This window comes from Lactuca saligna, chromosome 6 (assembly GCF_052625555.1).
Source record: "Lactuca saligna cultivar CGN05327 chromosome 6, ASM5262555v1, whole genome shotgun sequence".
NCBI classification, from domain to species: Eukaryota; Viridiplantae; Streptophyta; class Magnoliopsida; order Asterales; family Asteraceae; genus Lactuca; species Lactuca saligna.
In genome coordinates this window covers 14,988,630-15,001,947 of record NC_136422.1, presented here as the reverse complement: position 1 = coordinate 15,001,947, position 13,318 = coordinate 14,988,630, and the positions used below count along the sequence as shown (strand labels likewise).

The 13,318-nt window shown below is 34.7% G+C and overlaps 1 protein-coding gene across 2 annotated transcripts; it reads left to right on the top strand.

Annotated features, from left to right (window-relative positions):
- On the top strand, positions 1–2,632 carry LOC145002144 (beta-fructofuranosidase, insoluble isoenzyme CWINV1-like). Of its 2 annotated transcripts, XM_078961441.1 has the most exons (7): positions 1–205; positions 368–376; positions 453–1,312; positions 1,475–1,633; positions 1,713–1,957; positions 2,080–2,170; positions 2,264–2,632. In XM_078961441.1, exons 1-7 carry the CDS (start codon positions 37–39, stop codon positions 2,441–2,443), a joined length of 1,713 nt encoding a protein of 570 aa, XP_078817567.1. In that variant the 5' UTR covers positions 1–36; the 3' UTR covers positions 2,444–2,632. The 2 variants fall into 2 exon arrangements, with proteins under 2 accessions (XP_078817567.1, XP_078817566.1); XM_078961440.1 differs by lacking the exons at positions 1–205; positions 368–376 and having other exon boundaries at positions 458–1,312; positions 2,252–2,632.
- The last annotated feature ends 10,686 nt before the right edge of the window (positions 2,633–13,318 follow it).

The following is a 13,318-nucleotide window of genomic DNA, read 5'->3' as shown; positions in this document are numbered from 1 at the left end:
CTTACTAAACTTCTCATTCTTGCAAGTGACCTCAAAATGAAGGCTTCTGTTTTTTGTGTCGTATACATGTGTTGTATTCTGCATAGCAATGGGAAGGAGGTTTCTGATACTTCTCATATTATACCTCTTTATCGGGATCCAAGTCCCAAAAACCAACCATGGAGACCATATTTCCATTTCCGACCCCCAAAGAACTGGCTGAACGGTATTTTAACTTTGCGACATATATAATTACCATAATCGTGCATTCTCCCTGTTTTAGTTGTTATATGTTCATTTTTTTTGTTATATATTTTAAACAGTACTTACTCCATTTTTATTCTCTTTGCATGGTTTTGTATCTTTTGGCGGGTATTTTAACATACAGATCCTAATGGTAATCCCTTAAGTTACTTTAATTTATAAGATGTTTTGAGAAGTTTTGTTTTCTGATCATTCATTTAATGCGATAGGTCCAATGTATTACAAGGGAGTTTATCATCTATTCTATCAATACAATCCATATGGTTCAATCTTTAATAAAACAATCCTATGGGGTCATTCAGTTTCCCATGATTTAGTAAACTGGATTCACCTCAAGAACGCTATTGTCCCAACCAAGCCGTTTGACATCAACAGTTGCTGGTCAGGCTCCACGACAATCCTCCCAGGAAACAAACCAGTGGTTTTGTACACTGGACTCGATTCCAAGAATCAGCAAGTTCAGAATCTTGCAATGCCAAAGAATTTATCAGACCCTTTTCTAAAAGAATGGAAGAAATATTCTGGAAATCCCATCATGACTCCACCTCATGGAGTCAAACCAGACAATTTCCGTGATCCAAGTACAGCTTGGAGGGGGAAAGATGGGAATTGGAGGGTAGTTGTAGGTGGTTTGAGAAACAATCTAGGAGTGGCAATTCTTTATAGGAGTAAAGATTTTGTTCACTGGAGCTTGCATGATGAGCCACTTTATTTTGGGAAGAATACTAATATATGGGAATGTCCAGACTTTTATCCTGTGTCTACTAACAGTAGAGATGGGATTGAGAACTCAGCGATCGGAATAAACCTCAAGTATGTGCTGAAAGCAAGCTTTAAATCACATGACTACTACACAATTGGAAGCTATGATGCCGATAAAGAAAAGTTCTTACCAGATGATCATAAAGTTCTTATTGGAAGTACCTCAGACTTGAGATATGATTATGGAAAGTTCTATGCATCTAAGACATTTTTTGATAGCGTGAAGAATAGGAGGATACTATGGGGTTGGATAAACGAGTCAGATAGCTCAACTGATGATATCAAGAAACAATGGGCTGGACTCCAGGTATTTAGCTATACTCGAAAAGTATTAACATCCAACTTTCTTGTAACAAAATCATAGCAGCTTTAAAACAAATTGATCACCTTTTTACTTTGTTAATAAACCATATTAAGGCACCATGAATAAAACCACCATAGTAATGACTAGTTTTGATGGGCGTTGCAGTCTATCCCTCGTCAAGTTTATCTGGACTCCACTCGACGCCAGCTGATACAATGGCCAGTTAAGGAAACTGAAAAATTGCGGGAGAAGCATGTTAGTTATTTTGGGAAGAAGCTAAAAAGAGAATCATTATTTGAAGTTTCAGGGATCACAGCGTCACAGGTTATCTCTGTTACGATTTTTATTCTTTCAAAAATCCGATTTTCTAACCCTTGATACATTTTATAATTTCTTTGCCTAGGTTGATATAGAAGTCTCCTTTATGCTGCCAAAACTAGAAGAGGTCGAGGTGTTGGACCCTAAACGGAATGATCCTCAACTTCTTTGTAGCGCAAAGACATCGAGCGTCATTGGTGGAGCAGGTCCATTTGGGTTATTGTTAATGGCTTCTCGAGACTTGACAGAACAAACTGCAGTCTTCTTCCGTGTGTTTAAAGACAACCATAACCATCAATTCGTTGTTCTAATGTGTAGTGATCAACGCAGGTTCATTCTCATAATCTCATACATTTATATTGATTCATATAAGGCATGCAGTCTTGTTCATGCACTTTTTACTTCTTGTAGATGACCCATATCTCATATTCTTTCGATTTGAACTTTTTCAGGTCTTCCCTGAGACAAGGAATTGATAAAACTACATATGGAGCTTTTATCTACATAAACCACAAAGATAAAATGATTTCACTTAGGAGCTTGGTATGAAGTTGTTTAATGTTTGAACTCTTGCAGATTATAACTATTTTTAATTAAGTTCCATATTTTGTAATTGTTCTTTAGTACTCTTTTCAGGTAGACAATTCAGTGATTGAGAGTTTTGGAGCTGAAGGGAGAGCATGCATTACGGCTAGAGTTTATCCAAAATTTTCTGTTTATAACGAAGCCCATGTTTATGCTTTCAACAATGGGAGTCTTGATGTGGTTATCCGAAGGTTAGATGCTTGGAGTATGAAGAAGGCCAAAGGCAACTGATGAGAAACGAGAACATTTTCACCTCAATTATATAAATCAGTTTGTAGGCTTGAATAAAGTAGCAATATATCTATCAGGTCTTGTTCCATGAATTGAAGAAGTATTAAGAAGACAAAACTGCCGTATTTAATTTTACACATTATGTGTTAAACGTAATTGTTTTTGTTAAATATTAACTATTTACGACCAAAACGCAACAAATTGACAAATTTTCCTTCAGTTGCTATATCTTTTTGACTAAACTTTCTTAAATTTTTTTTTCCAAGAACGAAATACCCAATTCACTCTAAAATGTTAAAAGCGCGGTTCATATAATACTACTACAAAAAGCTTGTTGTCGTAAAAGGCTATGATGACCGATAAATGTCATTAAAATCTGTGATTTAGAATAGCGTATTGCCCGTGGTCGATTTATAACATACAATTATAAACAAATATTTACAACATATATTACGACTGACCGTACATATATAAAATAGTAGAAGACCAGGAAATATTTTCTTCTATCGTATTCATTACAGAAAACACACAATATATATATAGAGGAAGAAAATAAGAGATCCTATCTTCAAGGCTAAGAAAAGGAAACACAATAAAGGATAGAAAAATACGTGAATAAGAAAAGGAAACAATCAATGATTGGAATAATCCAAAACTCCCCCTCAAGTTGGAGCATGAAGGTTGCAAATGCCCAACTTGTTGAGTAGAGATTGAAGATGTTTAGCTCCCAAAGCTTTGGTAAACAAATCCGCAACTTGAGACTTAGTGTCGATGTGTAACGGTTTCACTTCTTTCGACTCGACGCGTTCACGGACAAAATAACAATCCATTTCAACATGCTTGGTACGCTCGTGAAATACCGGATTGTTTGCAATGTGTTTCACAGCCATGTTGTCACACAATAGTTGAGTAGGATCACTTTGTTCTAGACCTAATTCTTTTAGAAGCCATCGAAGCCAAATGACTTCACTAACCGTAGTTGCCATTGCTCGATATTCAGCTTCCGCGGAAGAGCGAGACACAACAGACTGCCTTTTCGATTTCCATGATATCGGGGCTCCCCCCAGAAGTAATAAGTAACCGGTCCTCGATCTTCTCGTATCTGGACACCCAAGCCAATCTGAATCAGTATAGACAATTAAATTTGCTTCACCCTCCTTTGGAAGTAGTATCCCCTGTGCCGGTGTAGCTTTTAAGTATCTCAACACCCTCATAGCAGCATTCATGTGACTTTCACGAGGATCCGTCACAAACTGGCTTAAAATGTTGACTGAGTAGGTAATGTCGGGCCTGGTTGCTTGTAAGTATAGCAATCTTCCTACAAGTCTTCTATATTTATTTGTATCCACTCGCTTATCTTCATCATTCTTTTGGAGTTTAGCATTTTGCTCCATGGGAAAAGCGCTAGGCCGACACCCCATCATTCCACTATCCTCCAGGATATCAAGAATATACTTCCTTTGATTGAGCACTATTCCGTCTCGAGTACGAGTCACTTCGATACCTAAGAAGTATTTCAAGGGGCCTAGATCCTTAATGCTAAACTTCTCATTCAAGAATGTTTTCGTTTCTTTAATCTTTTTCACATCATTTCCCACAATTATGACATCATCTACATATATGAGTGCCGCCACGAATGAGTTTTCCGTTTTAAAGATGAATAACGAGTGGTCCGCTTGAGACTGTCTGAAACCGATCATATGTAACGATGAAGTAAATTTTTGATACCAATTCCTTGAAGCCTGCTTGAGACCGTAAAGGGATTTTCTGAGACGACATACTTTGTTTTCCTTTCCTTTCTCAAAACCTTGTGGGATTTTCATATAGACCTCTTCGTGTAATTCTCCGTGTAAGAAGGCATTGTTTACGTCAAGTTGATTGATAATCCAATTTTTCTTGACCGCCACTGCTAAAAGGGTCCGAACGGTGACGAGTTTGGCTACCGGGGCGAACGTATCATGAAAGTCAATGCCTTCTATTTGAGTGAAACCCTTTGCTACTAGTCTCGCCTTGTATCTTTCGATCTCGCCGTTTGGTTTGTATTTTATTTTATATATCCATTTTGAATCAATCGCACGCTTCCCTTTCGGCAATTCTTCAAGAGTCCATGTACCGTTTTGTTCAAGGGCTCGTATCTCCTTCTTCATGGCTTCTCTCCAATTTACATTTTTTACGGCTTGGCTGAAACTCTTTGGCTCATTATTGGTGCTGATTCCCGCTAGGAATGCTCTGTGAGAATGAGTGCAATTTTTGTAAGAAATAAAATTGGCTAAAGAATGTACCGTAGAGGAGTCTCGATTGGTGACGGGTGTTGCTTGGTCTATGGATGATGGCAAGTTAACAATGTAGTCATCGAGGTAAGTCGGCCGCGACCTGTTCCTTCTTTCTCTAGTGAGTGGAGGATTTTCAACATTAATTTCAACCGAATCTTCTTCATGCGTGTGTGAATTATTTGACTCCATGTGCATGCCATTTGAATTTACATTCACACTGTCAACGTTGTCTTGCATGGGAAAATCATCTTCATGCATATTTTGTGGAGCATTAACTTCTTCATGGCCCACTGGTACACTTTGATCATCTTCTTTATTAGTGACGGTTTGTTCATCGGTAAAGGTTTTATGATGCCATGTGGGTGCTTCGAATATATCGCCTTCTTCATTTTCAATTTGTATTTTTTCTTTACCATGGGGAAACATATTTTCAACAAATTTTACGTCTCTTGATACCACCATTTTCTTGTTCTTTATATCAAAAATCTTATATCCCTTTGTGCCATGCGGGTAACCCAAGAAAATTCCCGGTCTCCCCCTTTCCTCGAACTTATCTCCTCTTGTTTCTGTGTTGCGATAATAAGCAAGACAACCAAAAACTTTCATGTGGTCATAACTTGGTTTTTGGTTGTAGACAATTTCGTATGGGGTTTTGTTGTCAATCGTCTTGGAAGGGAGACGATTTATGATGTAAGCTGCCATTAAGATGCACTCGCCCCAAAAGGTAGAAGGTAACTTTGCTTCAAATCGTAGAGCTCTTGCTGTCTCGAGTAAATGTCGATGTTTTCGCTCAACAACCCCATTTTGTTGAGGGGTATGGGGACAAGTGGTTTCGAGAAGAATTCCTTGTTCCGTGTAAAAGTTCACCATGCGATTCGAGGTGAATTCCCCCCCATTATCACACCGGACCCTTTTTACACATTTATTAAATTGAGTTTTGATCATTTTACAGAAACCAATCAAGCAATCACTTGCATCGGATTTATGTCGTAAAAGAAAAACCCATATTGATCGACTAAAATCATCAACGATCGTAAGAAAATAATTTGCATGCGTAAGTGAAGGCGTTCGGTATTTTCCCCATATATCGCAATGTAAAAGTTCAAAACACTCTGTTGATTTGATAGAACTAATAGAAAAGGGCAATCTAGTAAACTTTGCCCTTGCACAAGAGTCACAAACCATATTGTTCGAGCTTAAAGAAAAAAAAATCAAAATGTGAAAGTTTGCTATGTGAGGCATGTCCCAAGCGTTTGTGCCATACTTCACCTGTTGTTGCTAAGGCTTCTCTTTTATTTTCTTTGACTTTCATCCGGTATAGACCTCGTTGGCAACTACCCGTCCCAATCAATCTCCTCGAACTCAAGTCCTGCATAACAAAAAAATCCGGGAAGAATGTTACGGCACATTTAAGTCCTTTTGTTAACCGGCTAACAGATAACAAGTTACACGTGAAGTCCGGAACATATAAAACATCTCGGATTTCACTCCCGTTAGGTAAAGTACAAGTTCCTTTTCCCTTTACAGGAATAGAGTCGCCATTTGGTATTGTCACAGGTAATTCAAGTGATGGTTCAATATTGTTGTGAATAGAATCAAGAATGTGAGTTATGTGCTCGGTACAACCTGAGTCTACAACCCAATCGTTACCTTCATCAAATTTACCTGCCATGTTGGCTGCCGGTTGAGTAACATCAATATTCTGAGAATTTTTCGCTGTGAACAGATTGACAAATTGCCTATACTGTTCGCTGCTTAGTCCAGCTATAGTAATCTTTTCATCACCATGCTTATCATTCATTGAGTCCCGTTCTGTTTCAACAAAAGCTGCTTTCGCTTTTCCTTTTTCTGGTTTCCCTTTGCCGGGCCACCATTCCGGGTAACCGATCCGCTTGAAACAACCGTCGCGAGTGTGTCCGTCTTTCCCGCAAAAATCACAATGTTCAACTTTATCATTTCCTCCTCTTTTTCCATTTCTTGGACCCGTTTTTCTCTGTGACCAAACATCAGCATCATGTTTTATGTGAGCTTGAAACGCAGCTGTTTCACTATTGGTCCTTTTTCCAGTTGAGATTGCCCGTTGCTGCTCGTCTTCTGCCACAAGGTGGTATGCCTCACCTAAAGTAGGAATAGGCTTCATTGCTAATATTTGGGTTCTGATCGTGGATAACTCACTGTCGAGTCCAAGTAAGAATTCGTATAATCTCTCCTTGTCTCTTAGTTCAGTGAGTCTTTTACTGATCCCACATTTGCAACCTGCACAAGAACATTTGGGTATATTAAAAACTGAACTTATCTCGTCCCAAAGTGCCCTTAGCTTGGTGTAATATGCAGAAACAGAAGCTCCGTCTTGCTTAGTTGTTGTGAGAAGTTGTTTTAGTTCATACGCCCTAGGTGCGCTTTCCTTCCCGAAGCGCTCACGGAGGTCGTTCCAGATTTCTTCGGCAGTGCTAGCATATTTGACACTAGATCTGATCTCCCTTTCCATGGCTGTAGTCAGCCATCCTTTAATCATGGCATCGCATCGAAGCCACCCCATGTGATTAGCGTGTGTCTTCTCTGGTTTCTGAAGGGTTCCGTCAACGAACCCTATTTTATTTTTCGCAAACAGAAAATTCTCCATTTCTTGAACCCAATCAAGATAGTTGTTGTCGTTTAATGTTTCATTCACATGCATTTGCCTAGGATAGTCTGACGGGTGAAGATAGTAAGGAGAGCCATGGTCGGATGATTCGTTGTCAGTCTTGTTTGATGAGCCGCTGCCATTGTCGTCTTCCCCAGCCATGTTGAATGGAGATGGTTATTTTAGGGTTTTGTTCAAGCGGTATGTAACCCGCTCTGATACCATATAAAATAGTAGAAGACCAGGAAATATTTTCTTCTATCGTATTCATTACAGAAAACACACAATATATATATATATAGAGGAAGAAAATAAGAGATCCTATCTTCAAGGCTAAGAAAAGGAAACACAATAAAGGATAGAAAAATACGTGAATAAGAAAAGGAAACAATCAATGATTGGAATAATCCAAAAACATATATACGGCGTAATGTTGAAGATTAAATTAGTATGACTGTCTAGTTTTGAAATGTATTATTCAAATATTAGTGGTTTTGGGGTTTATACATTGATGTAATTATGTAAATATTGTTTTGATATATTCTTTTGTATTCATGATTTCAATGTAATTGAACCTAGATGTAACAAGGCTTCTTCGAAATCCACAGGTGTACGCTGTAGCATGCACGGATCTAACGTAATTTGAAATTATACCGACTGTATTATGTCAAAATGATATTCTATAAGAATGTAAGGATACATATTTATAATAGAATACATATTTGATTAAATAAACTTTTTTTTTAAGAAGACTACATTCTTGAACCATTAGTTGAAAAAGAACAAGATTCTTGTATATTTATGGACATCTAAATGTAGATTTATCCGTATATATATATATATATATATATATATATATATATATATATATATATATATATATATATATATATATATATATATATATATATATATAATTCTTGAACAAATGCACTTGATTCCAACCATCCTTACGAGCATGAGATTCTGTGAGACTAACATTAGACGAGAATTATATTATATAAAAATATCATTCTATAAGAACACATTTTTCTTCATCATCTAATATACGCAATGCTTATGTTTATGCCAAAAAAACACACATTATCAAATCCTACGATAGAACACCCTTACAAACTTTACTGATAATGATATATGCATACCACATGGTCATAACCAAAATTTTTTGTATGTGAACCCAAAGAATATTATCCTTCCTTAAACTAAGTGAATATTGGTCTTTCTCGTTCTAAAGTCTTCACCATTCTAAAAGAATATTACAGGTAATTTGTTTGAAGCTACAAAAGAAACAATTTTAATCTGTGAATTTGTTCTTGAGATGTGTGATTAACTTTTAACAAGAATATGACAAACATGTTGTAAAGAAAATTACTACATTATTACCTATATTATGAAGGACATATGTTTTTTTTGTTATTTTTTTAAAACTTTTAACAAGAATATGACAAACCTATTATGACGAAGAAACAGGGAAGGCTTGTTGAGTTCATTCAACATTCATTCTCAATTCCCATGGGCTTCAAGACCAAAAAAATAAGATATACAACTCACATTCCAGATTACATATTCAAAAAAGACTTTCAATAAATTTGATTGTATTCTTCATAGTAACATACCAAAATCAGTCTGATTTCTAAATTTATGGCATGGATTTTGTGATGGAAGTGGAAACTATCCATGGGATTTGGAAAATAAATTTTTTGTACCCTTGGCAAAGACATAAAATCTTTTATACATATTATATTACATGTTTAGGTTTTTAAAACAATAAAAAAGAAAATGATGGTTGTGAGTTAAAAAAAATAAATGATAAATTTACCTTGGATGATGTTCTTATGTTGTCGATTGCTGTTGAGTTTAGAAAAAAACCAAATGATAAAAATTAATAAACACGATGGTATGGTTATGAAGAATAGTTGGCGGTGGTTGCGATTGTTGGAATGGTGGTTGGGATTGTTGGAATGATTAGATGAAGCTTATCATTCATCCCAAATTTGTTATAGCAATCATGAAACATGATATGCCAAGATTCCTCATAAGTTTTATGGAGGTTAGGGAAGCCCACAACACACCTTCTTAATCAAAATCAAAGATCCAATTGAAACAATTGAACCCAAGAAGTTGATTACCCTTAAGAATGAAGGAATCCCTAATTCCTAGAGGATGTCAATGCTTACACATCCATAAAGAAGTTATGATTCATAAGCTAGAGATGATTTCTACCATCATAAAGCCCTTGTTCTAAGTAAATTCAATGATTCAATGCTAAACCAAAGAAATAAACCAACATTTGCTTATTAAAGCACCAAACTCATGATCAAAGCATTAAACAAGCATATAAATATGAACTAGAATCATAGACATAAGATAAATGATAAATAAGCATAAATCCTTCAAAAACCCATAAACATTCAAATGTTTTAGCCAAGGCCTACCAAAATAGATGATTTATCCACTCATGGCAATAGAATAACAATCACAAAAGTCTAATTGCATAAAGAAACTACCAATAACTTGGAAAGATGAAAAGAAATGAGTTTCAAGGTCCAAAGTCGACTTCTTGTGGTCTCCAATGGTGTATAATCGAAGTTATGGCTGATAGATCTGATCCCCTAAGGTAATGGCAAGCCAAATGACAAAAATGCCCAAAATTGGGCAGTTGTACGTCTACCCGCACGACAAAAATTCTACCCGCGCAAGTGCTGCTGGAATGCAATTGACTCATTTTTCCTCCACTAACCATCCCATTACAAAAGATTCCCTTGGTCCCCTCCATATCCCACATGATTCAAATTAACCAATCATCTTTTAGCTTTAAATATGGATGCTCCAAGCCCAAGTTAACAATCCATGATCCATTTTCACAAACCCACTTCATCCAAATCTTTCGCCTTTTAAGCCCAAATTTCCTTTAATGGATTCGCAAAGCCCAATAATGCCTCAGAAGCCCACAAAGCCCATTTGCAAGCTAAACCATAACCGCAACAAGCTCCAAAACCCTACAAAATACCTCATGCAACATAAAAAGTCCCCAGTACGATCCATGATAAAGAAAATAAATAAAATACAACGTAATATTGATAAAAAGATCTAAAAAAAATATAAAATACACTAATAAAAATAAGGAAATAAAATAAGTTATCAAATCACCCTAAGCTTAAACCTAACTTGTACTCAAGTTAGAACAAGACTAAAATGAGCTCGGGATGAGCTAAACTAAAAAAGGAAAAAGAAAGATACAATAGAACTTTGTCAACATCAGTCAACATGGTAAGAATTAGTCTTTCATGGACCCTATGCATCTTCAAAATGTTCATCGCTTTAGAGCCAAAAACCACATTCTTGAACCACTTGAAGGGCGAATAGATGACGACTGGATGTAGTCGCGGTGTGCAACACAAAGCAAACAGAGGATGCGCCTAGTGTGGGCACTTTCAATCACCAATATAGACCATAGTGCATGAAGGAAAGGCACATCTTCACACACGATGATTCCTATATTTGTCAGACTAAAGTGTATAATATGAAATAGGGTTTTGCAGCACGGCCTCCAGGTAAACATTCGATTTCAGAGGGTTCTCCCTTGTACTGTCCTTTACAGTTTACCGTCTCATCATCATAGCCTTTTCTCACCAAAATCAAAAATAAAATAAAATAAGAAAATTCTACTCAACCTAAACTTAAACCTAAAAACTTAAATCTTCAATCTTGAACTTATGTTATTTGGTCTTCAACCTTCTTTGCTGCTTGATCTTTTCCCTCTTTCTTTTTTATTTTTATTTTTATTTTATTTTTTTTAACTAGAGGTTTTGAACTTGAATTCTTGTTCTTTTTTTGTATTGCTCTTTTTCTTCATTTTTCTTCTTTGTATCTTTTTTTGCTTTTCTTTAATCTTCTTCATTTTTTTGTGTTTTGTTTTTGGAAGGTCTAAGGAATTTCACCATGTAATATAGGATGGAGGCTAACATGAACACCTAATGATCGTGTACAATGTGCCAAGATCAACTAAAAAGGGTGGGGAATGACTCAAAAATGGGTGTTACCGAAAAAACTTGGTCCCAAAAGATGTGAATTAGGGGACCCACTTCAAAGTTCATCAAGCACCTCAATGCAAGCTATGATAAACAAAATCTATCTAACTATCTACTCTAGACCCATAGAAAAATGATGACCTATCCTAAAAAGGTGGTGAGAATCTAACCAAGCAAGGCTCAGACGAGACTCGGGAGTACTAAGGGGTATTCCCTTCAAAATCAAGATGCAAGTCTTCAATATCTTCAATGTGCCTTACTAGGCTAATCTTTGCTCGCACACATCGGTTTGACCAACCACATCCCTCCGCACCTAGACCCAATCAAGCTACCTGCATCTGACCCCCACACAAGCGGTCTCAAAGTGGTATGTGAGGCTCAAAATGTGTCCTATTTATCCAATACAAGGAATTCCATATCAAGACCCGGGACCAATCTATGATTCAATACTTATGACTCGACGTTATGGTACCTGTAGGGATGAGAAACAAGAGAAAGCAAAAAATACATGAACTTAAACTAGAATGCATCTAAAATGTATGAAAATTAGAAAAGAAAAGAAATAAAATATGCAATATTTTTGGATTTTTTTAGGGATAATGTCATAAAAATCCTTAGGTTTGTCAGAAAATGTTGGTTTTACCTTTCGACAGATTTTTGGTTCGTTTATGCCGTAAACTTGTCAGTTTTTTTGTCGGTTTTGCCATTTTTACCTGTAATATACAGGTTTCCAGATTACCATGGATTATTTTTTGCGAAAAAACCCTTAAGTTTACAAATATTTTGCAAAAAAACCCTTAAGATCATAAACATATAAAATATAAATATATATTCAAATTTGATAAAACTAAATATTATTATTATTATTATTATTATTTTTTTTTTATAAATTTAAATGTAAAAAGTTTATATCAAACTAACATAAGTTTTAAGGTACTCATATTATGAAACCAAAACTGAAACATATTTTTAGCTTTACTTACGGTAAATTTTATATTGGTTCGATATAAACTTTTTATATTCAAATTTTAAAAAACTTACCTAGTTTTGTCAAAATTTGAATATATTACTTAATTTACTTAAACTTTTCAAAACAAAATTAAAAAATGTCTCTTAGTTAATAATTAATTTTTTTGAACGATAAATCTACTCTATTCTACTCCTACAATTCTCCTAAATCTCCACCTATGTCCCTCACGAGACTTGAACCCTCGACCTCAAGGAGAGAGGACAACACCGGATACCGCTGGGCTAGAAGCCCTTTGGTAGTTAATAATTAATTATGCTAAAATAGTTAAACATATGAATAACATAACATTAATTACATTCAATTAATTTTTTAAAAGAAAAATAAAAAAAATTATATGTTTAAAAGGTTTGTATTTTAGAAATAATAACATATCTTTTTTTATTATATGTTTAAATAAATAATAATATTATCATATTTTTTTATAAAGTATCATAAACATTTTAAATATAAAAAATAAACATAATCATTTTAAACATATAAAATATAAATATATTTGTCTTATTTTTTTATATAAATATAATTATTATAAAAAATATGATATGTTATTATTTCTGAAATACAAACCTTTTTAAACATATAAAATAATTTTTATTTTCCTTTAAAAAGATTAATTGAGAGTAATTAATGTCATATTATTCATATGTTTAATTATTTTAGCATAATTAATTATTAATTAATAGACGTTTTTCAATTTTCCTTTGAAAAGTTGAAGTATTAGTTAAGGAATATATTCAAATTTTGATAAAACTAGGTAATTTTTTTAAAATTTAAATATAATAAGTTTATATCGAATCAATATAAAATTTATCATACATAAAGCTAAAAATATATTTTCATTTTAGTTTCATAATATAAGTACTGTAAAACTTATATTACTCTGATATAAACTTTTGACATTTAAATTTTAAAAAACTATTT

What these genes read in the sequence shown, in the direction of transcription:
- LOC145002144 (XM_078961441.1), top strand. Translation starts at nt 37, where the DNA reads ATGAAGGCTTCTGTTTTTTGTGTCGTATACATGTGTTGTATTCTGCAT. An exon ending in CAGGGATCACAGCGTCACAG is followed by an intron (nt 1,634 to 1,712) that starts GTTATCTCTGTT and finishes TTCTTTGCCTAG; the next exon opens with GTTGATATAGAAGTCTCCTT. An exon ending in TGATTTCACTTAGGAGCTTG is followed by an intron (nt 2,171 to 2,263) that starts GTATGAAGTTGT and finishes TACTCTTTTCAG; the next exon opens with GTAGACAATTCAGTGATTGA.